Genomic DNA, 26261 nt, shown 5'->3' with positions numbered 1-26261 from the left:
AGTAGTTGTGCAAAACCTGTTTGCAGTCAGTTTATGCATGCAAGTGTGTTTTTTAGACAAATTATGTCACTTACATGACTGAAGGAACATCACCTTGTGTACATACTCTACACATTGTCTTTTGAAGGCTCAGGCTGTGCGTACCACTGTAAGTAACTTTTCTAGGTTTCCACAATTTCAGTCAGCACTAATTTTAAAAATACCTGTGGCAAACGTTGTAGTCCTTAACATAAAGATGAACTGTGGGGTAGAGACAACTGATTGTAGGTGATTTAGTTACTTTAGCTTAATGAGTCTGTAGTATCAGAGTTATCACATTTGCCTGTGCCTGTTGAGAAACCAATGGGATAGTTAACACGAACATATTTTATTTTACATCACAAATGTGTGAACAGTCTGTCCTGATCAGTTACCACAGCTCAGTTGACCAGCAGTAACTCATCAAGCAGCTGTGACTCTGTTAGGCACTATATATCTCACCTGAAATTTTCCCCCATGCATGTTGGAAGCCATGTATGCGTGTCACGTGCTCTGAGCCTAAATGCCAGAGCCATGATTTTCCCTGTGGAAAGCACTGAATGAAAAAAGGGAAGTGTTACCATAGATGGCCATGTATGCATATTTTCTAGGCATTTGCTTAAGTAATACGTTACATTTGTCAAGAACAAGGGCAATGGATTACTAGGTATTGTCATGGTAGGTAAGTTTGGCCCCACTGATAATCCTGCTTAGCAATGCATCTTCACATTCCCACGTAATGTGGAGTCTGGATTCTTTTCTGCAGTTTTCATCTGACTGAAAGACTGGCAGTCCCCTGCCCTTACATACATCAGCACCTCATCGTGGGGATAGGCATGCAGTGGGATTTAGATGCGTTCTAGTTCTGTAACAAGACCCTGAGATTAAGGGGGAACTGCTTGCCTCAGAAGGAGGCTTGTGACCTGCTTTGTGGAGCAAATCATTCATATATTCCTGAAAAATTAATAGTTGCTGCCTTCAAAATGGTTTTGCATGCCGATGGCAGAAGCTATAGTGATAGATCTTCATCATTCTGTTGAATGCTGTTCACACCCTCTCAATTCACACACATATGTTTTATTCCCCAGGGGAAGGCTCTTACATGGACGGCACTTTACATATAAAAGTATTACAGGGGATACAGCAATCACGTTTGTATCAACGGGAGTAGAAGGAGCCTTTGCTACAGAAGAGCACCCCTATGCAGCACATGGACCTTGGTTACAAGTGAGAAAACCTCCTTCCTTTTTTTGCCCCTTCCTCCTTTACTGTGTCCTAAAAATGATCCTGCTAAGGGCTTACATGGTTTAAAAGTGTAGCAAGCCTGTATTTTCTGCTGCAACATCTCTCATAGCTCTTGTGTAATATTTTCAGTAATTATGGATTCAAAAAATAATGGTGAACTGTTACTATTTATATTAATGGAACTCAAATTGATAAGCAGTGGCTGGAAAATTTAAAAATCATCTGTGAATACAGTAGTGTCCATTTCCTGGAGTCAGCGGACACTTTACAGGCTGTATTTACTCTTGATTTCTTCCAGAAAGGAATTTGGGGAGGCAGAGTGGAATGACCTAAACAAGAATGGAGCCAGGGCGGAAGAGCTAGAAAGCTGTGGGACTGTGATCCTACAGAGCCAAGATCTCAGTTTTACATCATCCCTAATAGTAGAGCAGCACAGAGAGCACAGCTTCTTTCAGTTTTCACTCTTTTCTATTGATTCTTTGACAAAAGCTCATGGTTACTTGAAGCACCTACACATTTTCTGCACCCAGATTTTTTCAGTATCACAGATTTTCCTTGAAACTCCCCATCTGTTTGGTGCTGAGGGTCAGCCCCCCAGAGCAGTGATGCACTAATGATATGATGGTGTAGCGGTGTTCCAACCTTGAATTTCTTATGGTTATAAACATACTGCGAAAATAAAAAAGCTTTGGGGAATGTGTTTATGCAGAAAAGGCCATTTCTGAGGGACTATACGCATGCAGTACATCTCTGCCTTCACTGTTACTGTGGCATTCCTGCCTCCCCTTCTGTTTTGAAGGCAGGGGTTTGTTTTAGCATTGCAGTGTTGCAGTTAACCTTCCAGTGACTTGTTTTCAAGGCATTCCGCTGCCCATATTCATATGTCTGGAGGACATCATACCTTGAAATCTGTATGACTTGTAAAGGAGCTGATCTTGGCTAGAATCATCTTGTGTGTATGGACTTTCAAAGAGCTCGAGTGCTTTGATCGTACTGACTGGAAAGTGCAACTCTCCTGTAATGATTAACAGCAAATGGTCAGGTTTAAGGGTGGGTCATTTGCTGTTGGTTCCTGTGCTTGCCCAACACGATACACAGGATCTTGTGACTGTGTTAACTCCAAACATAAGAGTGTTTGTTTGCATTTACATCACATCTCAAAATTTATTGATGTGTAGAGTAGTCAGGTAACTTCTAAACAGTGAAAAATGGCAATAATTAGGTCACTATTCAGACATGTAACTAATATTAACCCTTTTGAACCTGTTTGCTTCCATGTCTGCTGAAAATTATGGAAGTTTTTTTGGAGGAGATGGGAGGAAAGATGGAGAATTGCTGGCTTCTGAGGGGTAAAGAGAAGCAAGTTCCCTCTTTTGTCTCCTAGACGAGGTCAGCTTATTGGATCTTCTCATGTGATGTGACTGGCTCTGCCGCTGGCTCCTGCCCTGTCCTGTGATGAGAATGAAGGAGGAGAAGCTGGGTGGGGGAGGAAGGGAGGCTAAAAGCAGCCTGGGACAAGAGGAGGAGCGCCCAGCTGTGTGAGATACATGTGGGAGTGTCTGAGGCTCTTGGCTTACTGTGCAATGGGAGGCTTGATCCGTGCTCAGCAGTCCCTTGTGGTGTTGGGAGCGGAGGAGGGAGGTTCATGTGGCTTTGCTTCAGAAGTAAAAGAAGTTGTGGTGCATAAAATTTCCAAGGGGGCGAGCTGTGTTTGGTTTAGTCCCTTGCAGTCTGGGCTGGCTGAGTTGGCAAGCCCCGCAAAGCTTTTCACAGCAAGGCCCAGAGAGGATTTTCTTCCTCCCTCGCTTGGGACCCCAGGCACAGCAATGAGCTCCAAGGAGAGTCGGCGGCTGAAAGCAGATCACTGCAATGCAGGGGCTTGTTGCAAAGACAAATAAATGGAGGGACCATGGAGAGGAAGAGAGGTGGCAGGCATGTCCTCCTGTGGACTTCTTCTCTATCTGAGGGTAGGAATAATAGCCTGAAAAATCCTGGCCTCGACTCTGCAGCAGCCAGAGAGTGACTCCTCTTGAGCCTGAGCTTTGGTACAGTGAAAACCCAAACCTGCAGACTAAACACAGTACCTCCTGTTTACATCTCGTGGGCTGGAGCGGAGCGTGTCCAAGGTGGGACAGGCCGGAGAATTGCTGCAGTCTGTCAGCCCCCGCTTGCCCGGGCTGAGCAATGAGCTGAGAGTCGCTGGGCTCCCGTGGAGGGCTAGCAAATGACAGGAGTTTGGCAGGTCCCAGCACCGTTCCTACCAGACAGGTGTCCGTATCACCACCGCAGCTGGTACTCGGCGGGAGCCGTTTTAGCAGTCTCAGCAGAAAAGACAAGGAGTCATTAGACCACAGAGATTGTACGCCCCGTTTCTATCAACAGTCTTTCCAGGTCACGTTCGAGGCATGTTGGTAGGGGAAGCCTGTCCTGCTGCTGCCCATGCTCTGGGGATGATTAGATTATTTCATTCTCTAGAGCTGTCAAATTGGCACCTTTCCCAAGTACTTGGAATTTTTTTTTTTTTCATTTAAGTAACATTTAATTAGTTCTAAGAAGCTAAATTCTATTAAAGGTCTAAGCATGTCAGGCTGGTTTATTTCTGAACTTCTTCCACTGTGTCATGTATTGTTGAATAGGGAAATTACTTTGACTCAGAAATGTACAAACATATTCAAGAAGTCCTCCTTGTTAACACTAGAGTCCTGTTTATATGCTAGTTACTGTGGCAAAGTCTCTGATGTGTAACACTTGCATTAACATTACACATGATCAAAGGCTTCCGCGGTTCGTTCTTCCACTCCCCCTTCCCCCAGTGCTGTGACAGCAGAGCCCCCACACTGCTGCCTAAGCACCTCTCCTCTCCTTTCAAGGGGTAGATGTTCCAGATGCACAGAGAAAGGCTGTGCAGGAGGTGTCTGGCCCCATGTTGGAGGGTTAAGGATGCTGATGATGCAGACAAGACACTGCCCCACAGTGACATGCATATTTGTGGTGGAGTGTCCAAAGTTCTCGGTCCAAGATCTGAGCTGTGCCAAGCATGCAGTTCATCACAGATCAGCCTTGTTTGTCTCTAAAACCTACCCAAAGCAAGCGTGTGTTCTCCCTCCCTCCCTCCCTTACTTATATTCCAGCTGATGATAGAGACGCTCTGTTGAAATGTGTTACTGATCAAGCCCGTCCCAATAAAGTTGCCTGAGCCTTTAATACATATTAATATTATCCTGGGGTAGTTTGTGTCAAAGCCTGTCAGCATGCATCATCCTTTGGGAATTACCATCATTAAGTCTCCAGTGATGGGAGTCAGGACATGCTTCTGCAAAGCTCCTCTGCTTTTATGTGGAGCTCTCTGCCCATCTAGCACAAAGCAGACTGTTCTCCCCTCCTACCTCGCTCACCTGGACTGCTTACTCTCCCCAGAGGGGAGAAGGAGGTTTCTTTAACACTACCTTTAGATAATTTCTGCTCCTGCTGCTTTAGGCAGTCATTGTTCTAGGGAAAAAGATGACACTCAAGTCTTTGATCATGTGCAACGTACATGTTACACGTCAGATATTGCTGCAGACTCTGATATATGAGCCAATACAGTGCAGTAAAAATAAACCTATAGTTAGAGTCCTCGTTAACTGCAAAATCAAGCACACAGAATTTAAGAAATATCTGAACAACAGTCTCTGCGCTTTAGCCTTGCCCCTGTTAGACTTGTGTATTTTGATACCATATCTAATTGAAGGATCATATCTATTTTTTACAAAGCATGCCTGCCTCATTCAGTGCACAAAGATGCAACGTGTTTGGGGGATGAATCAGGAGTGTGGAGTAAAGTAGACTCTTGCCTATAGGACTTCCACTTCGTTTGTTTGTCAAATTAGAAGGCGTGCAGTGAATGAGGCAGGTAATTGCAGAAAAATCACAATCGTCTCATGGTGAAGCCTGTTAAATGTTGCCCTGGAGAATTGGATCCTGTTCCTGCCTCTACTACTCTGTCGTTTCTCGATGCTGTTCCAGACTCTTAAGCTAAAATGTTCTTGGGTGGCAACTGAGTTTGTGTTCCTCGTTTTCTGGATGGCCAGCTCGAGACCTGAGGTCCCATCTGTGTTCCCAGTGGCAGGAGGAGGCCAGGAGAAATTCCTCTGTGGACACCCCTGTGTACTGCAGCGCTGAGTGGGTGGAAAACAGGGACCTGCAAGTCTTGAGACAGGCACCCACAAGAAGTGGACGTTCAGATTCTGTTTTCTCTTCACTGATTTTTCCTGTGTCTGTTCATGAAACCCTTCTTCTAGTCACCCTATGAAGATTAATTCAGTGCTTGCCAAGCATTCCAGCTCCACAGATGAGCACCAGAAACAATTTCAGGAAGAGATTAAAATTCATTCTTGTAAGTCAGGAGAGAAAAAGGATCTCTCTGGGGTAGGAGGTCAGCCTGGGAGTCGAAGACCCATGTTCAGCTCCATGCTCTTGCAGATTTTCTCCGTGACTTTGTTAGGCCTCAGCTTCTTTTAGCCTCCCTCCCCCATCAGCTGCATGGAGAGGAGCGCTTCCCTGCCTCACAGAAATGCGAGGCTGAGCACATCAGAGGCTGCGAGAGTGGTAAGGACAGTACGATTAGGTACTTCCAGTATAATCCATGCTGGCAGTAGTCGGATGGAGTGTACTAAATAAAGGGGAAGAGAGTAGGAGGGAATGGGGAAACAACTTGAATGATAATGAAAAGAAAAGAAATGATGACTAATGCTGCATTCAGTGAGCAGAACCATCCTGAGGACTGAGCAGGGCAGAGGTCCTGTAGGAGAAAAATGGCAGGTGATCCTGTGATTACAAATTTGTTTCATGAGGCAGACATACGCTCGGGCCAAATTAGCATGGTGCAGGCAATCTCTGCAGCCATTTCCAAAGTTTTGTATGCCCGATGTCGCTGGTCTCGGAGCGTAGAGGGTTTTTTTTCCAGGTAATTTACTCAGTTTCATAACGAATCCTGTTAGGCAGATGGAGGCTATGGTTCATTTGCAGTTGGCACCCTCTGATTCTCAGCACAAGGTCTGTGTCTCTGTGTTAGCTGAGGAGCTCACAGTGGTGGTGGGGTATTATCCTCTGGCACCGGCCGCTGCTGGAGGACGCTCTTTGCTCGTCTCCCGTGCCAGTAGGTTTGCAACGTCCAGCAGACAGCGTGTGGCTGCTGAGGCTGTGGAACTGGGGTTCTCCTCCAGTCTCCCTGCCCTTTGTGTCGCCTCTGGCTTTGGCCTCTGATCTGCCCTCCATCCTGTTTTTCTGACTCTCCGTCTTCCCCTCATCCTGGCCTGTCTCTGCTTTCCTCCCCTTCATTCAAGTTGGCAAATTCCTTCTCCTCCTCCTCCACATGGCCTGACTTCCAGCAGGAGCACTGGAGAGTTTCCCTGTCTTTAGTCCTGATGTGCCTGGTGCCATAGCAATCCCTTGCCACTCAGAGGAATGATCAGAGGGGAAACTACTCCTTAGCTACCTCTGCCCTGTGTTTGGGGCAGAGCTGTCTTGGGCTGGGCCTTCTCAGTGAAGAGGGCTTTTCAGTACATTTTTCTGCCTTTCTCTGAAAGGCTATAGACAAACAGTGACTTTCAGAGGCTTCTGACTCGGCAAAGCATTTGCGTGATCAGGAGAAAGACTTTCCCTTGACCTCCAGAGCATTTTTTGCTAATCTTCATCACCCTCCTCCTAATGGGTAGTTCTCATGTTTTGCAACAAAATGGTCATACGCATTTGTTAGTATTGTCAAAAAATACTTTTTCCAAAATACCTCTCTGAGAGAACTTGATTCCTTTTCCCCTAAAAACCTTTAAAAAAAAATCAAAAACAAGGCATCCAGCATGGAAAATTAAGTTGAGACTTAGGACAGCAAGGTCAAACTTCTCATAGAAAATGTTAAATGTGCCTGTAGGCAGGATAGGTACATGGAGGCTGCGGGAAGCATCCAGCATTCAGGAGCTATCAACATGCGCTATCTATGCTGGCAGTCGTGGCAGGGGGGATTACTGTGAGCAGGGTCATGGGGGATGATCCATTCTTTTGGTTTGGCAACCTTAGAGAAAAATCTGGGAAAGAAGATCAGACTGAGCCCAATCTTTAAATATTTTCAGTTTTTCTTGCTGAAACAAAAGCCTTAAAGAGACCAAAAGCTGAAAAAAAATGCTTTTGTGTTGAATGAAACCAGAAATAGAAGGTTTTCTTCAATAAAAACAGCAAAAAAAATCTAGTTTTGCAGAATGGAGCTGGAGTTGTTAGAAGTTTTGCCTTCTCTAATCAATATTTGAGGGATAAAACACTCGCCTAGGATATGAGAAACTCATGTTTTATTCCTTTCCTTTTATTTGAACCCCTATTTCTACTTCTTGGCTTTATGGGCACCACAACTGTAGGGTATTTTGGTTCTTCCTCAGCTCATCCAATTGGAGTTGTTCCACATCATATAAAACACTGAATTAGTCACAGAGACAGAGAGCACAAGAGAATGACTCTGTTCCGGTAGAGTTAGGACATTCCCCTGGAAATGAGCACATCTGGTTCTTCTCTCTGCTATACCACATGTTAAATCATTTATGCACATTGGCATAATGGCAGCAGCAGAGATTCAAAGCAACATTTGAAAGAGCTACTCTGATGTTTGAGATGCTCGCCTGTAAGTGGCAGCCATGGGTCGAGTCCTCTCTTGGAAGAGATAGGGATTGATTTTTTGGTCTCCCCAAACTTGAGTAAATGTGTTATGTGTGGCATGGTGTGTTTAAGGACAACACCCACAAGCAGGTTTAAGTCATGAACAACTACAACCTGCTGTTCCTAAAGCAGTTTTATGTATCTTCCCCCCCCCCAAAAAAAAAAACCAAAACCAAAACCCCTTTTTCAGAATCTTTTTGGGTGGCTTCCCCCAAATTCTTGAGCAGGTCTAGGGCAACCTAAACTAACACTTGCCAGTAAGTTTATTGTCCTCCCCAAACACTCCCCAAAACCTCACTGCATCATCCCTTTGTGTTCTTCATCCTCACTGCTGAATGAGATGTTGGAGGAAACTTACAGTAGGGCGAAAATGTCCAGTTAGATCATCACGATCCTCCTTGTATTAACTCTCCTGCAGCATGTTCTCTAGTACTTTGTTCAGGCTAGTTTTGGATGAGTCAAGTTCTTCCATCCTTCTTAAGCCGACTGACTATCCCACCATGTAATGCCCCTCCCTTGCTACTCAAACTACATTTTGGCTACTTTGTGTAGGTTTTCTTCCACCCACTTGGAGCATTCCCTGAAATGCCTGTTCTTCCTTTGCATTTTCATTCTGAAAGAATTGGTATTGCCTGTTGTCTTGGCTCCCTTGTCAGCCTGCTCTCCAACTGAGCCAAACTTTACGTGTTCACTGAAAGCAGCTCTGTCTGCAAGATGAATCTCATCAGGCTGGGGTCTGAGGAGCCCAGGTCCCCAGGATCAGGTTTGTAGTTGGGAATGTCATGGAGAGATCCCACAAGGTCAAAATCTTTCAGCGTCATCATATACTTCCTCTTCTGGGATTGTAACATCGCAGTGTGAAGCAATAGGGTCCCCGAGGCATCTGTGAGTGGATGTTTTTCCTTTACGAGGAGGGTTGTGAATCTCCTTGAAGAGCAACAGTGGAATTTCCCATCAAAGGTGTTTGTTGCAATGCTGGTACCTTTGAGGCTGTAATGAGAGCTGTGGTGGATTCAGGCAGCAAGGTGGCCTCTTCAGACAGTGCCAGGGCTGGGTGTGACATAGAAAGATGCAGTGACAAGCTCTCTGCCCTGAACCACTTGCAGTCGAAGCAAAATAGTGCAAAGAAGGACAAGCCAAAGGGACAGCAGCGAGATGGGCTGAGGGATGCTTGTGCCACAAAGCGTGATTCATTAGGGGGTTTTCTTGGTAGTGTTTAATTTCAGTGGGAAATGCTGATGCACTTTAACTTCACTTTTTGCTGTGCTGTTGACAGGAATTAAGCTGAAACATTTTTAGGGCAAAGGGCTCCTAAAAGTTGCTGGATGTTTGCAGATGTAATAGATGACATGTGGCTTAGGGTACAACTGCTCCACCCATTCCAGGCATAGCACCTGGATGGATGAACAGTTTTGTAGAAGGGTTGGTATGGTTTACATAGGGGTTTATTGCAATGTGTCCCCACCTTCTCTGGCTGAGCCATACAAGCCAGCTCTGTACTAAGTACAGAACTAATAAAACATGGTTTCCTTTCTTTGACAAACCTGCTAGAAATGCAAGTGGCAGTGTTTAATGCAAACAAAGCACTAGGGCAAAGTGTGGAATTGTTTGGTTTGTTTCTAGGTAGGCAAGAAAATTGGGTATTATCAGTAAAAGCACCTCTGCTTAATTGTCCCTGAGCCAATCACTTCTGTCTTGCCCTGGACAAAGCATGTTTCCTGAAGTTGGAGCTGCAGCTCGATTCCTAGCTCAGCTTCTGAGGGTCTTCCTTGATGAAAGACTTGCCAGCTGTGCCAGGCTTTCAATATGATGTGACCTCTGGCCCCAGCCAGCCTTTCCTTAGCTGAGAATTTCAAGCCCTCATGGTAGGGTTGAACCCCATAGTGAGAGATGGGGTATTAACTCTGGGGTGGTACGTATAACCTGACTATAAAGTCTTTAATGTTTTACTAAGCACCAGTTGCTTTCAAAGTCAGCCAAACTGGTCTAGAGCCCCGTGACCTTGTGTACATTTTTAGATCTCGCCTGTTTTCATGCACTCGCAGCCTGTCACAACGAGTCACGATACAGGTTTCTCAACTATCTGCAGGTATGAAAGCTTCAACACTGTGAAAGCTTCCACACAAGGTCCTTCAGTTGACCCGTAGGTAAGCCCTGTAGGTAAGAAGTAGGTTTCAGCCAGCTCAGGTGGGACTTGCCACGAGAGGGAGACATCATGCATGCAGCCCGTGTGTTCCCTGAACATATCCACCTGAATAAGACACCCTAGCCTGGTATTTTGTAACGTGTCTGGACACATACAGCTGTTAGTAAAGTGGTGAGAACCCAAACTTCAGACCTCAGTTGTGTGGTAAGTACCTGTGATAGAAAAGGGACTTATCTTTCGGCTAGTCATTGTCTTCCAAGCATCTGCAGCATGACTAACAGCCGCAGAGAACACAGAAAATGGAATCTAGATGTGCTAGCAGTGGGATAGCATGTGTCCGGGCCTCTCTGGGTCAGGTCAGGGAGATCCTGGTGTGAGCAGGACCGTGCAGCACCGAAGGAGATGTTTCAGATACCTGCAGCTGGCTGGCTAGGCCGTTCCCTGTTCATACTGCAAACAGCCATTACAAAGGCTGAGCTACACCCTGTAACCAGCTTCAGCAGGCTGGGTCAGCAGGAGTGTTTGCACAGAGCTGTGAAAACACAGCACTGCAAGCGCCCGGCTTCTGTGACACCTGGGATGCCTGCCGCCACTCGGGAGAGCTCCTCTCCTTCCTCAGTACTGGCCAAGAGATTTCATGGGAGAAAAGATGTGCTCAGGACGCATTGGACAACTTCATTTCCCCTCTGGATTGCAACGGCTTTTCCCATGGCTGCAGCACAACAGCAGGGCTCCGTTTTCCTTTGGGGAGGGAATAAGCTGCTTTATCATTGTGATCTCTGTGCGGTGTCCTGTTGATAAGATCAGTTAACAGCATCGGAGGAAGACTCTAGATTCTGGTCTGAAATATAAAGTGAACAGGGCCTATTTGTTTAATTTGAGCTTCTAAGGTTTAAATCCCAGAGGAAATTAAATTAGGTGCCTAAAGCAATGGCAGTCTGTCATGTTTATTTGCTGGGAATGTCACCTTTAATATCATGCACATATAACGTGTGTGTGTTAATGTAATGGGGTATCATACTGTGCAGGAGCAGGCATGCTACAAGAACTGGAAACCTGAAATATTGTGAGTGAAGGAAGCTGAGATGGGATTGGATTTATTCTCATCCTTCTCCGCAGGAGCAAAAACTCACTCACCAGCATGAAGGTGGTTTTGCTGATTGCAGGTGGGGATGGCAGCCTGATCTATGAGCACAGGTATTAATGCTGTTGGGCCGTTTTGATTGGGCTACTTCTAAGAGGAGAAATCTTGTCTAGATGCGAATCCAGGATGACAATACTGCTTGCTTCAAAGCCCTCTCCAGCAGCTGTTGTGCTGCGGACGCACGCCTTCCCCCTGCATCCTCAGGAGAGCTCAAGAGTGCCAGTTTCCTGTCCCGAGGGACATGTCTGCTTGTCCGTTTGGTTACACCTGCGCTTCAGAGACTCCCTTCTTCTCCAGGAAGGAGAGCAGATCTCCCCAGCAGTGCAGGGTAGTAGGGTTTGGGGTGGGTTTTTTTCTGAGTCGGGCTGTTAAGGACGGGCCCTGAGTGACACACTGTGAATGTCACTGCAGCAGTTTGTCATTGCAGCCTGTGACGCCTGCCCTCCACCAAAGTTAACTGTCTATGCAGGGATTGCACAACGGCGCTGCGATCTTTTCTCAGTGCGCTGCATAGAGCAGGCTGCCATTGCTTTGATCCCACAAACACAGTCCACAAGACAGCTGAGCTGTGGACTCCTGTGCCACTCCACTTGTCAGACCCTTCAGGGAGCCAGTTCGGCTCACTAAATCAGAGGAATTTGGAGGTTTTTTCAGCTGGATTAAGAAAATTCACTGAGAGGGGGCAGTGAGCTGCAGATGGGCTCAGCCATCTCGGGGGCTTGCACCCCGGGTCAGCGCTAGCTTTGTCCCTAATCTGGGAGTCTGTGGCCTAGCTGGGACCTGACCTGTCCCCCCTCCACTCTCCACCCTTTGCTGTTTACCCCTGTGCACTCTCTCTTGTTTTCCTCCAGCCTCAGAGCAGCTGGCTGCCTTGCACACGTGGTTCCCATTTCTCTCCTGCCTCTGGCACCTTGGGAGCGCCCAGGGGTCTTCTCGCTGCGCTTGTCTTCTAGTCCCACTGCCAAAGCTGCGGCTCCTCATTCCTGCTTTCTCACCCATCCCAACCTCTGGCATTTTTGCTCATCCGTGGATGGCTGAATATTCATTTCCTCCTTGCCTGATTGCTGTGAATACCAATTCCTCCTCCTTTTTCCGGCTGCTCTGTAGATTTTGATGTCTGCCAAATTGTTTTCATTCCCTCACCCCGTTGCAGGCTGCACCTCCGCAGAAACCGATCTGCTCCATGCAGAGTCCCAGCTCCCCACCCAGCTCTTCCTTCTAAGCTGAGCGATCGGGTTGCCCTCCTGCCTCCGACACGGACAGACGGCTTCCTCCTCCTGCTAACAGTCAACAAACGAGTGTCTCCAGTTCAACAGGCAGAATAGTTACAGGCTCCTGCAAGGAGACTGCAGTAGTTTGCGGTGGTACTGCGTGTTTCAGTGCAATGTTTCTCAGCTTGCCAGTCTGCGGATTGGTGCCAGGTTGCAGAATCCTGTCCAAAGCAGCAAGCTCCTGGCTTCTAGCTGAAGCAGGGTTTTTTCAAGCTCGAGGTATGATCAGAAAGGCCTGATGGAGGTGCCTGCATCCATGCTGAGCAGCTCCATCATAAACCCTGGCCTGCCTGCTGCAGGTTGAAGCTAAGTGAAAAGAGGAATGTGGTGGAGAGGGGAGGTTACAGTTCCGTCATCCCCTGGGAAATCTGTATGCAATGGCAACAGGGTGGCAAGGTTGACAGGGAAAGAACTGCAGACACCTGGTAGCTCTTGGATCTGGATTTGGTGTTTTTGGATCTCTTCTCTTGCCAGCTGAAGGAAGGGAGACCAGAGTCCTCCTTTTCTCCTGTCCAATAGCCATGCTTGTGTGTGACCAAAACAGAGCCCAGAGACTTCTGCTTGCCAAACGGCCCATGGCATCCTGGTGGTCACTCGCTCCCCACTGATGTTACAGGCTGGTGGCCATGAGGTGGCTTGCTGCACGGAGGTGGGACAGCCTGGCTGCCCCTCTCCCAGACAGGAGCTGCAGGGGACAGCACAGAGAGCGGGGCTAGGCGCTTACCTCTGTCAGCCTTTGGTGCTGGAGCAGTCCCTTCTCTGGGAGGAAGCATGGAGCTCATGGCTGGGGAGCATGGGGAAAGGGGAGGGTGAGAAAGGGGGCATGAGGATGGTGGCTGCTTCAGGATGGAAAACAATGCCAGAGACAGAGTAAAGGGTGGGGCGAAGGAAGGAAGGGAGGAGCAGGGGGGAAGAAACAAACCTGTAGGCTGAAATGGGAATAATCCACTGGATACTGCTGCAACCTAACTCCCAGGAATGCCGCTCCAACGCCCCCTCACCGTGTGGGGATGTTTGCCTGGTCCCGCACTGCCGTCTCTGCTCCTGTGCCAAGCCAGCTGGCCTGCCTGGAGCTCTGGTCTTTACGGCTGTTGTGAAGAGAGGCAGGACGTGTTTGCTTTTGGCTACCATGTGCTTTTTTAAAGAGGGTGGGAGTGCCTCCCCTTGAATTCCCAGGGCTGGTTTCCCCCCAGTGTCTCTGGTTTGTGTGACTTGGGGGGCTCCATGGAGCCAGGGTTGTGGCCCTCAGCCAGGGATTTTGACCCATTGGCAGCTGCTATCCTGGACCATTTTGTGCTTGTGAACCTGGCCTTGAGATGAGCCAAAAGCTTTCCCAGCACAGGCGCGCGAGATGGGCACGTGAGATACAGCATGGAGGTGCCTAGTGCAGGCACCTCTGGGAGCACCTCCCAGACCCAGCATCTGGTTCATCTGAACGATGTGCTGCATTCGGGTCAGAGCCCTCCCCGTGCCCAGAGCACTGGCTCTGTATGGGTCTCAGGCTCTCTCTGTGCTGCTGTTTCCTGATTAAACCGTGAGCTTAACTTCAATGGGTCAGATGAAAGCGGCTCTGTCTCCCACTGTCTCTCCAACAGTTGTTATCTTGACCCCTTTTCCTTCTTCCCCACTCTGTCTGTCTGAAGCTGAGCCTCTAATTTTAGACTGAGGAAGATAATTGAGGGTCAAAAAAGACTGCTGTATAATTTTAACATTTTTTGCAGTGGTTGGGGTGGGAGGCAAAGTTAGGAGCTCCTTGCCCTCAAACCTTTGTATTGTGGGAAAGAAGGACATGGGGGAAGGCGTGAGCTGGTACAGTCTGCTCTCTGCAGAAGTCATTCTGTTTCTTGGCAATTAGCTAAAACTAGGAGCATAAAGGCATAAACTACTGTATTTCCTTTGCAGATTCTATTGACCGAAGAGTTCGTAGAGAGAATGCTGGAAGATTTAGAAGATCTGAATTCTCCAGAGGAAGTAAGGCTGCGTCATTCCCCTATCTCCCATGTACTGTCCCAGAGAGCTCAGCCCGTCCTGCAGCTTGTTTTTGATCCTCCCCTCAGCTCGCAGGCTGCAGCCCTGCCCCGTAGACTTGAGGCCTTGCTAAATCTTCACATCTGCTGTGAACTAAGGCACTGAGAGAAGGGTTTGCAAGAAATACAGGGCAGGGATAGGTATTAAGAGAGACTCTGCATTTCCTTTTCACCAGCATCTTTCCCAACACAGTATCTGAGCACCCCAAATCAAAGCGGTGCAGCCCCTGGGCCAGGTGACGGGGTTTCCCCCATGCCGTGCGTAGTGTCCTCAGCAGCAGCTCCAGGCACATCACCTTCCCCACTTTCAGAAAGGCTGAAAGCAGTGGCAGCACATATACTGCTGAACAATCTGTTGAAGGGGCCTCATTTTTTTGGGATTTGGAGAGCAGACGGGGGCTTTTTCACATCTGCTGCTTGGCCTTCACCTGCTGCCCCTGCACGGTGTGCAGAGGACCATCACCAGCCTGGAAGCGTTATAGCAGCAGCCAAGGGAGCTTTATAAAGCTTTGCTGTGCGGTGCTAAACTTCCCTCTGCCATGTGATCTCTTCCTGGGGAACATTTAACACCCTGTCTCCCATGCATGCCATATAAATATTCTGCTTGACTTCAAAGAGCAGTGGCAGAAATGACATGTAATATTTTTAATCCCATTTTTTACAGCTCCCTGCAGACTCTAAAGAAACTTTCCTTGGCTTGTAGAGCAGCCCTCCCATCCCTCGCCCTGCTCCCCTCCCCCCCAGGAAAATCTCAGGGCTCTAATTGTTTAATCCAGAGTTGATTTAATGCCAGGGTGTTCTTCACCCTGTGAGCAAGGGGAGCACACTGCTGGCTGTGCAGTGACTTTCAGGCCAGCTTTTATCCAGTTAAACCTAATCCAAAGCTCATTTTTGCTAGTGACATGGAAGCCCAGGAGCATTTTGGTTTGAAGGCCCTTTAGTTAAGGCCTTGGATGGCTCCTGTTCCTTTGCTCTCCACTGAGAGGCAGAGGCAATGGGCATGGCAGCTCCTGGCACAGCGACTGGGCGCTCGTTTCCGAGTTACTGTGACTTTGCTAAATTAAAAAGTGAAAAACAAACAAATGCAAAGGATGACTTCTCCAAGAGGATTGCTTTGGAACCACTCCTGTTTATAAAAAGGAAAATACTTGAGATGAAATGTGATCTTTCAGCATCCAGATTCCTCCAAGGATTTGTAACTTGCAGGATCCCATTTTGGGCCAACTGAAGGCGTTCCTCAGCAGTCCTGGCTGTTGCTGATGATATTCATGTGCTAGAATGAAGCACTGCAAGGAGAGTCTTTCCTTTGCTGCATAAAGAGCCACCTCTGTTAAGTGAAATGAAGTTAAATGATTTGAGTATCTTTAGCATGTTTTTCACATACCCCAGACATTGAACTCAGAAGAATCCCCTGGGCAGTGTAGGGCCACTAGATTATATGGTGAAAGTTATACACAGGGCTTGAGTTTAAAAAAAAAAGCAACCATAAGTGGGACTTGGGCTGTTTATGTTTCTTAGAGGAGAAGGAGTGGAATTTTATGTTAGCCGCTATCCTGAAGGATCTTCCTGCCATGCCCCCAGATCATGGGTCAGGCTCTGAACCACCAGCCTGGCAATACTAAGGTCAGTGGGTACCAACTGCAGGTCACCCTCGTACACAGCTGCAAAGGGAGCAAGGTCAGGAGCAAATTCATGTTAGAGCCACCCTTGCTGTGGAGCAGGCAGCTGGAGGGGATCTCCTTTACCAGGAACCTGCCACTGAGCACGTGTGCTTATGGGAAGAAAGACAAGTAATTGGATAAAGATGGATGATTCGCAGGTCACTGTCCCCTTGCACCAACTCTCTAATTTACGTAGCCCCTGGGAAGCTTATGGCACTGCTGGCCTTGGTCTGAGGACTCTCCTAGGAGAGGACCACTGTATCTGTAACCATTCTGAATTAGCTGCCTCCAGGTCAGATTGTTGCCGATGGTGTGGGATCCTGGCGAGATTCCTTCCTGGGAGTCCCATCGGGGTGTCAGGGACTATCACAGTGTCAGGCGGTGCTACACTGTGGGTGCAGCAGAGTTTTAAAAACAAAATCATCCTGGCTTCCAGAGCTGTCCCCCACATTTTGGACCCTCAGGCTGGGCACCGGGATTACGTGAAATGCTTGTCCAGAACTGGTTGCCATTCAGCTGTGGGGCAGATCTGTAGCCTAAGAGATTGCACCCCCCACTTCCCACCCCCCACCCCCACAGAGCTGTTTTTGAGAGATCTGTGTGAATGCATGGGCCCTGGGCAAAGGTGGTTGTGAGAGGGGTTGGTGGACCTTGGATCCCTGTCCCCACACAGTCATGGTTGGGATCAGAGATGCTGGGGTGACTTCCCAGCCTAAGGCGGGGTGCCCTGGAGCAACGTCAGGACAGGACTGGTGCACTTGCCTTGTTTGGGAAACAATGGCCAGAGACAGTGCTGTGTAAACCAGACTGGGGCAAAAAATCTCCATTCCCTGTGCTTCAATCAATGTTTGCAAAACAGCCTGAGCAGCTGAGTGCCTGTGTGAGTACGGGGCATTGTACGGCCACTCTGCAAAGCCTTTGTACCAGCAGTGGGTAGGGCTGGAGCAGAAATGCTGTTCAGGCACGCTGGATCTCCCCAGCCAGGGCAGCACAGTTTGCCCTCCCAGAGGTGATGGCCATTTGCAGAGCCGCACTAGCTCACGTGCATCCCACCCTGTACAAGCAAGAGTTTTAAAGCTGCCATAAGTCTCTACAGCAAACTGGGGGCTGCGGGGGCTGGGGTAGGTGAAAGAAAAGGGACATGGTCAGGTGCAGGGGGAGATCCTTGTGCTGTGAATTTTCAGAGAGAGAGGGGAGGGGAAATGGTGATGGGGGCAGAAACCCTCCAGAACCTGTCTGATGAAATAAACAGTGCTTGGGCTGAAATCTCAGAACTTTACTTTGGCAGCTGAGGCACAGGCCACATTATCTAATGTCCACTGCTGTCCAAAACATACTGATGGGGAAATGTTTTCTTAGTGGCCTCTTGTTTTAAAAAATAATAACAACATGGGACTGCCTGCCTTTGCAATGATTTTGGGTTTTTTCCATGGGTTAGGTTGCAGCGATATACATTAACTGGTTCTCTTTACTGTCTTACAGTTTAAACTTCCAAAGGAGTACAGCTGGCCTGAAAAGAAACTGAAAGTTTCCATCTTGCCAGATGCTGTGTTCGACAACCCGCTGCATTAGAGCTGAATTACACCCTTCTAACAACTGGGAGAGCCAAGTTACTGTCCATTACCCAGTGACTCACAGGATAATTAATGCAGTAAAAACTCTGCCTGCAAATAAAAGAGTTTACTGCACAACCACTGCAAACAGAAGAGGAGCTACTCAGCACCAGCCCAGACCGAACTGAGCCCTTTCCTTTATCCTTCCCAAGGCTGAGCTCTCTGGGAACAGCCTGCGTATGTGTGAGTGCGAGTGAGAAATATTTAACTATGAAAATTAGTAGTAAGAATCCTTTCTCTCTCCTAGCTACAGAACTCCCCTCTGCCTTAGTCCAGGGTGTAGACGCTCTGCACGCCTGTATTTACACATGCATTTCTGCCAGGTGCGAGCCTATAATCCATGGATTAAATGTTCTTTACGTGACTCTGGAGTCCTTTTGTTAGCCAAACTTTTACTGACTGCAGAACTGTTCTTCCATGTGCTATTTTTTTTTCTTTTCAGAAACAGAATGGTATTTCCCCTGTTTAAAGGAGGCCAAAAGCTCACATGCTTGAAGCTGAACAGATTTAAAGATGAACTTTCTAGTTCAGTCAAGAAAAACAAACCCAGATCCTCCCTGCCCTCAAATTAGGCATGTTTTAAGTGTTGGTCTTGGTGCTATTAGCTATGGTATCGCTGCAAACAGAGGCAACTTTATTCTCGCGCATCCTGTCCTTGTGCCTGAACCCCAGGGAAGGTCGCAACCTCTGGTTTTGCACAAGCAGGAGGAAGAAAGCTACCGGGGCGGGGGAGATCTCCTGTTTACAGTGTGTTTATCTTTAAAGAGATACTGTCAAGTATTTTTTCCTTGCTATTGTACCGAATTTGAGAAGCTAGAAAGGACCATTTGTTCACAGGAACAACTTCAGCAGCTCTGCAGGATCCAGAGGGCCGCTTGAAAGCATATGAAATGGAGATCTCAACTGCCCTGGCGTAGCAGAGAGGAGACTCAGCCTCAATAGAGCCAACCATTCTCCCTGTTCCAGCAGGGTTGTGCCCTAGTGCAGCTTCATTTTTCCCTCTAGCCTCACTGTGCTGGCTCTTGTTGCTGACATCCTTCTTTTTAGATAGATTTGAACTGTAAAGCATCAAAATCAGTTTGAAAAGACCCTCTCTCTGGGTCCCTGTGGCTTCCTCCTCAGAGCAAAACACGGTGTGCGGAGGAGATGGTCTCTGCAGGGTCAGGTTGTGTGTCTGCATCGAGATGCTGGCCCCAGTGGATACCTGTGCAGCAAACCACAGCAGGTTTCTGATACGTATTCCTCTGCCTTCCTCTGCCCATTGTCTTTTGGTGACAACTCTTCGCTCCTTGTCAGGGGAGGTGCAGCTTTCCTTCCACCCCTTTCTGCCTGTAAGCTAACTTGGCAATTTATGCGCAATTGCTGTGTGATCGTAATACAAGTATAACAAAAGCTTTTAACACTTAGCTCCCCTGATCAAACAGCAAAGTCCAGGAGGCCTCACAGTACCCCAGGGTTGGTTTTCTGTTTGTTTTCTGATTTAATTTCTTCCTGGCACAGTCAGCTTTGATGTTTTTTGCATATATTTGAGGCTGGTTAATGTTGGTCAAGAAGCAGAGCTAGGAGCCACAAAGCTTTCATTGGACTTGCAGCAGAATTCCTCTGTGGCCTCAGGCAAGTCACTCAATGTCTCTCTGTGCAGAGAGGGTGATTATTGACTAGAGGGCTGTAGGACCTACCGAAGCATGCCAGGGTTTGCAGGGGAGGGCGTGCTTTGTGTACAAAGTAGTATTTGTATTATTATAATTGTTGTTATATTATAATTTAAGGCAGGCCAAATGCAGGGTCCAACACTGCTCGGCAGAACCTTCCTTTCTGCAAAGCTACGAAAGCAATTTACATGTAAATGAGTTTGTCATTTTGTCTGAACTCAGAGGATCATCTTAAAATCCTGCTGCGGAAGAACAAACTTTCAGATATCTGCTTGTGCCAGCCAGAGCGATTTCTGTGCTGTGGCGGGCTGCATTCATCCGTGGGATCTCTTGGCCAGTTTTCATTGTCCTGGTTAGTACTAAGCATCCCTTCTGTGCTGTAGATGTATATGCAGGGGACAGCGTGGGCGAGAACGTGGCATGAAAATGTACCAGTCCGGCTTCAAAAATGACGTGCCCAAGTGTCCCATCGCAAGATAATGAACAAACAGATGATTGTGGCAGTCGGGGAAAAAGGCAAAGGCAGCAACTACAGTTTTGTCCCAAAGCCATCCGCCAACAGTAGCCCATGGACTGCTCTTGTATGAGCTTGCTGGGGGTGCCTGCAGCAGAGCTGGCCCGTTGCCACAATGCTGGCTGCTCTTCCTTGTTTCCAGATGCTAGCTCTCATTAAAAGGAGCTTAAAATCCACATCTTAGTGGAGAAGGGACATTTGGAAGGTCAATTGTTGCTGTTCCTGCAGAGATCAGCACAGGGCAGAGAGAAGTCCATCAGACCCTCTCTGGGCTCTGACACACATCTGGAAAGCTTAGGACCTCCTGCCCTATGAACTCTTTGAGCCTTTGCAGCAGGGATGCGGTGCTGTATGCAGGGAAGGCACCTCCTCCGAGCTGGCTTGTGCTCCAGTTCTGCCTTTCTTATGTGTATGTTTTCCTCACCGTATTTACTCTCATCAGACGCTCTGGTTGGGTTTTCATTGACTTCAGAGGGAGCACACTGAATGCATTTGAAAATCCACCCAGTATCCTTGTGTGTGTGTATTTTTGTTCCGTGTCATGTATTTATATATAGTTCTGTGTATTTGAGTTATGAACAGGTGGCATGCCAGAAATGTCTATTTCTGAGACACTTTCTCACAGATCTTTGCTGGTAGCCAGATAACAATTGAGGGGAAGGTTTGAAGGGAAGGAAATGAAATCTTCCTATTTAGTTAAGGGGAAAAATATTAGACAAATAACTGCTAAAATAGAAATCTCTGTCTTATTGTTAAACCAACTATGAGAGAGAAACTGGTGAAAGTCAGCCCTTAAGCTCCAAGGTCGTGTCGCTGCCTCTCAACAGTTATCTAAGAAAGTTGCGTGTTAGTATCATGAAGAGCTGTGCACCCACAGGACCTCCCCTCCCCTGATTCACATCGAGTTTGCAACCGTGCCAAAGGCTTACTCATTGGCAAGTAAATGAGATCTCGAGTTTGGATATTTTCATCTTGGGGAAAGAGGACATGCCTGTGTGTGAAGGAAATGGAAAAGAAATCTTTGTATTTTAGTGAGCAAGTAGTTTGAAAAAGGGAAATGCATTGGTGTTAATAAATGCCACAGTATTTTTCTAGCCCAAACCTGCTGAGATGGTAGGTCCACTGGTGCTGATTTTTTCTAGATTGTGTAGAAGGTCTGAAGCAGGATTGTATGAAACCAAAACCTGTGAGGCTTGTGTTGGCTAAAGATAGCAATCTGGGTGGACATGAACGCAGCTTAGAGGCAGCGAGTACGGGTTTTCTCCCTCCTGGAGAAATCTTGCAATGCAGGTTGATAGGGGTATTTCCAAAGATGAAGAGCCTTATGGCAGACCCGCAATGCCTTGAAAATCCAATATGTGACAGCAGTTCAGAAATGAGAGAAGTCCTAAAAACCAGTACTACTCTCTCTCTCAAGTCGTGATTAAAAACAGGAGAAGGAATGTATAGTTTCAATATTAAAGTATGTGGGATACGATCTAGGCAGAGCAGTCAATCTTGTAGCTGGTGTGACCTGCAGTGATATTTTCAGTGGCTTAGATAGGTGGTGCCTGCTGTGTGTAATGTCTTTGAGGATGGTGATATATTGGTTTTACTGTACATAGATTTGCCAACAGTGATTTGAAATTATATTCTGAAGCTCTTCACTTCAAATACTCAGTTGCTCTTGGATGGCTTTTGAAATGACACCATCGGGTCATCAAAATGGTCTTTGAAGAAGTGGGGTTGTGTTGTTTTTCATCTGTGACCAGGAGAAATATTTAGGGGGTGTAGCTTTTTAAAAAAAAAAACGAGTTGAAAGCGATGCTTGGCTTGGAGGGGGCAGATTGCTGGGGAGAGGTTGCATGGTTGGGGAGCAGGTTATCAGCCTCCCTCCTGCACCCACAGCTCAGGCTTGTTCAAGGCAGCGCAGTCCTTATGCACCACAGGCACTGCAAGGGGAGCTAACGGGGGTGCAGGGAAGCTAGAAACCAAAGTGAGAATCATCAGGGCCTCGGCACAGCATGGGGTCCCTGCAGGCAAGTCCTCATTTCCATGCGAGGACCCACTGAGGTCCTGCGTGGGTGCAAGCAGCCAGCCACACACATCTCACTGCGTGTTCACACTCTGGCCTGTACCCACCGCTGATGGTGCAGACTGCAAACGGCTGTGTTAGCTGCATCTGAGGTTGAGGCAAAGATGGGGAGCGGCAACGTGGCTGTTTCAGTCTCATTTGTTATTTTAATTAGTGGGGAGTGGAGCATGAGCTGGTGAGAACCTCCAGGCTGGTCACGAGCAAGCTTTGTTGCTCACCCACCGTCCGTTCCCTTCATCAAATGTTCCCCCAGCTCCTCACAAAAACCTTTCTCAGATGCTTCACTGGAAAATGTTTGGCTGACTGCATGCTTCGCAGGACGCTGGGTTAGACGACAGGTCGGCATGGGATCGTGGCTACTTGGCTGTTTATCTGTCCTGATGACTACTCCCTCCTCCTAGGTAGGCATCTAGAGTCCATGACCTGCTTTGCCAGCTTGTATCTGGATGCGGCAAGGCAGCATCATGTCAGGTGGGGAGAAGAGATCTGCAGATCTTCAGGCCAGAGGAAACCCTTAGACCCATGTGTCCAATTTTCCCCTAGCCCAGAGTGTGGCCTTGCACCCTGTGGCTCCAGCCCCTGCACTGTCATGGCCAGGTGAGGAGCGGGTCCAGCACCATGAGAGCCCTTCCACCTCCTGGGGACTTGGTCCTCTACGTGACTGCCCTCCGTATGGAGTCTATATTGTGCCTTAGTTCTCCCTGTGAGTGAAGCTGCGAGGGCAGATGAATTGTCGAGCAACCAGGAATCCCTTTCTGTGCATCTGTCCCTATCGATAAACGCCAGCCTGCACAGCAGCCAAACTGTATCCAAAACAATCTCAAAATGCATGTTTGCCTGTGGGGTTCACCTCCCAAGATTTTAAAGCTGAATTTAGGTCTCTGGGACCATGGCAGTTTTTAACGAGCTCTGTAGCAACCTACTATTTTTATAACATTTTTTCTGTTGTCTAGTGTCTGCTTGTTCTCTTTTCTTTTTTAAAAAAACCTTTGTGTTCGACATGAGTCCAAAATTTCAAATGGAGAATAAGCCTGAGGTTGCAAATGTGTTTTAAACCCAGCCCCGCGTCAACCTGTCTCTCTCAGGCAGTGAACCTGTCGTGTATCGTGCTTCACCACCTCTTCATTTCTACCATGATTCTGTTTCCCCTAAAATCGCTGACAGACCATAAAATCATCATAAGCGGCACATCAATTCAGAAACATCATTTCTAGTCTGCCGTGAAGGTAGCCCCTTCCCTTTCCCTCGCCGAAAGACCACGGCATCGTTCACCGTTCAGCTCGCAGGGCCCCGACAGCAGGAGAGGAACATCAGCCCAGAAAGGGCTGCACGTGGCAGATGTGGCTGGCCAGTGCCTGGTTGTTTTTAAACTGTCCTGACACTGTGTCTCCCCTCTTTAAAAAGAGGAAGAGAGAGAAAAAAACCCCAACCTCGAAAAGCCAGAGGAAAATTTCCTGCCGATTGTTGTGTTTTGCAAACACTGGTCTTTTCTCTCGCCCTCTCCCTCCACTCCCGGCGAGGCTGGAGATGAAAATGGCTCCTTTGTTCCTTTCCCTGGGGCCCAACTGCAGCGAAAGTGCGGCTCCGGAAACCCTCTGCTGCACGAGCAGTGAGGGTGGGAGGGACTGAGCTGTCGCCGTGTGCGGTAGGTCCTACATAAACACAGTGTGTGTTGACAATGCCGCGGGCAGGATGGGTGCAGAAGGACTTTGCAGTGCTGGCGACAAAGCTCCCGTACCGTTTCTCCTGTGGCAGCAAGCGGGCTGCGAAACCCGTGGGGGGCAGAGGAAGGGGAGGCGGGTGTGAGTGGTGGTGTCGTCCCAGCAGTGACTGATCACGGGCTGGGGGGCTCCAGGCCCTTTTGTTCTCGGCTTTTGGCTTTCCCCGAAGCGGCAATTTGCAGCCCCATGGAAGCAGACGGCATCCCGCTGGGGCTTGTACTGATGCCCTGGCCCCTGTGCTGGGATGCTCCTTGCACCCATCCAGCCCTGCAGTCCTGGTGCTCCGTGTCTGGCCATGGTCACGCTCCAAACCCAAGTTTAATCATTCAAAACCCTTCTCTCATCCAGCCCAGGTTGGACATGCTGGCTTTTTCCTGTTTTTTAAAGCGATGGAGGTTTTGCCGCTCGCTGGGGACACTATTTGTTCTGTGTGCTGGATGGTTTCTGCAAAACCTAGAGCACAGGCAAGCTTCCCAGGGCAGGGGACATGTGGGGTGACCAGGACCACAACAAACCCTGACTGCCGGGGCTGCCCTCGCAGCCCGGAGGTGAACCTTTCTGTAGTCTACCCGTATGCGTGTGGGAGTGTGTGCGGTCTGCGTGCGCGGGGTCACGTCGAGCGAGGAGCCCAAGGATGCTACCGACGGGGCTGGAAGGAGCCCGCGTTTCTGCAGCCGGTGTATCAGTACCTTGTAGATGGCCTTTCTTCCCCCTCTCCTCCTCTTTTTTTTAATAAAAGACAAAAAACAAATGGAAAGCTAAACTAGCAGAGGTTTTTAAATATTTTATATTAGTTTCTAATGTAAATTCTTACATTGTTATTGCAGTGCTGGGTGTGTTTCGCCTGCACGTGACTTTTTGTAATATTTTTGTGAATCACTAAACTTTTTTTTTCCTCCCGTGTATTCTAAGTGCATTAAACGTATTTGCAGAATTGTCGGTGTCCTTCTCTGCGGGCGACTCGGTGGGACTGCCTGCCTCCCACTCGGCCCCATGGCTGCCTTGGCAGCCCGTTCTCCTCTGCTGTTCCTCGTCGGCACGTTCTCCCCCCGGCCCCGGGTCAGTGGGGTCTCTTGCCCAGACCTCCCGAGTGCAGGCATGGGAGAGAAAGGGATCTTCCTTTTCCCAAAAATCCTCAGCAAAACGGCCAATCCCAGTGCAGGATCCTCCATGAGCATCTGCTGGTGAAACCCCTTGAGCCAGAGCAGCCTGAGCACCCCGTGCCGTTCGGACAAGCCAGGATGGGGAGCGCTTGCCTGTGGGTCCGAGGACTCAGCCCAGCTGAAGGATGGCAACCTTGTCCGTGAGCGTGGGAAGGAGGGAGCTGGGGTGAGTGCTGGGTCAGGTCCACGCTCCCATCCTCTGCCAAGCTCCTCTTGGCTTCGGCGGGATTCGCGGGGGTGTGGACGTGCGCGTGGAGACCGAGTATGTCGGAGAAGAGACACAGCAAACACTTATGAAAAAATATTACTGAGCTAATGTTGCAATGATTTCCCAGTAACACAGAACGATTTTGCAGTAATTTTTTTACACTCCTTCATAATAAATTCTTTTAAGGTGAGAGAGAGGAAGAGCGGAATATCTGGGGCAGGGGGAGATCACTGCGCGCAGGGGAGGGCTGACAGGTAAGGGATAGGATGTGCAGGGAGCCGAAATCCAGCTTGGGGCATATTTTGTGCTTGCTCTCCAGAGGTGTAAACTCAGCCCTCCCTGCATCGAACAGGGAGCAATTGGAGGAAAGGGTTTCCAAGAGGATTTATTTTCTTTTAAAGTTTGGGGTGAAAACCACCCTTTCCCAAAGAACCTCTCCCACAGCCGCATCCAGACATGAACTGTCCCAGCCCCAAGGCAAAGCAGTGGGATCTCCGAGTGCCGCCGCTGCAGAGCAAGCCTTGCCAGACGTGCCAAAGGGAACACAGCTGTAGCTTGGCTGGCTTTAATCGTTTCACCTGAGGAAACCGGCCAGTCAGCCAGGAGCCCCAGCGAGGTTATTTGCCCGGGCAGGGGATTTGGGGCAGTGAGGGGCTGCTTGCAGCTGGTCCCCAGACCCCTCCTGGCCCTCGCCTTCCTGGGCCTTGAAGCATTTGCAAGTGAAGGGCCACCCGGCTAGGACATCCCATCAAGGACAGCGGAGCCAGGACTGAGTAGGGACCCCGCTGCTCACACAGTCCGGGCCACTCGCTTACTTTAATTAATTAATTAAATGATCCACTTTCACCATGCCTGCGGCAGCCGGGCAGTATTCCTTTTTGCAAGGGCACATGCCAGCCGATCCCTTGGTTCAGCCCCAAATCCAGAGGGGAGCGGGTGTCCCCAGGGACTGTGGCACAGCAGGGTGCCCCTCTCCCAGTGTCACCCCGAGCCCTGCCACTGGTGCAGCTGTGCTCAGCCCAGGCAGCCTCACCGTTCTGCCTCCACCCCAGCTGAAAGCACCTTCGGGCTGTGAATTTAATTAAGGTTTCTGAAAAGCGGTGTCTGGGAGCCCCTCCTGGAT

General features: G+C 48.6%; 1 protein-coding gene across 2 annotated transcripts in view; it reads left to right on the top strand.

The window, feature by feature from the left end:
• Positions 1-24698, top strand: part of SUFU (SUFU negative regulator of hedgehog signaling) — a 99727-nt gene extending 75029 nt beyond the window's left edge. For both annotated transcript variants that reach the window (XM_054831434.1, XM_054831432.1), the window contains exons 10-12: positions 1107-1245; positions 14408-14476; positions 17676-24698. In XM_054831434.1, the coding sequence (XP_054687409.1) occupies positions 1107-1245; positions 14408-14476; positions 17676-17765 (298 nt within the window). In that variant the 3' untranslated portion in view covers positions 17766-24698. The remainder of the gene's footprint in view (positions 1-1106; positions 1246-14407; positions 14477-17675) is intronic.
• Positions 24699-26261: the final 1563 nt, after the last annotated feature.

Source organism: Grus americana, chromosome 7 (genome assembly GCF_028858705.1).
Source record: "Grus americana isolate bGruAme1 chromosome 7, bGruAme1.mat, whole genome shotgun sequence".
In the NCBI taxonomy this organism is placed as follows: domain Eukaryota; kingdom Metazoa; phylum Chordata; class Aves; order Gruiformes; family Gruidae; genus Grus; species Grus americana.
Note: the sequence above shows the minus strand (reverse complement) of the source record. Positions and strands in the feature narration are given on the sequence as shown.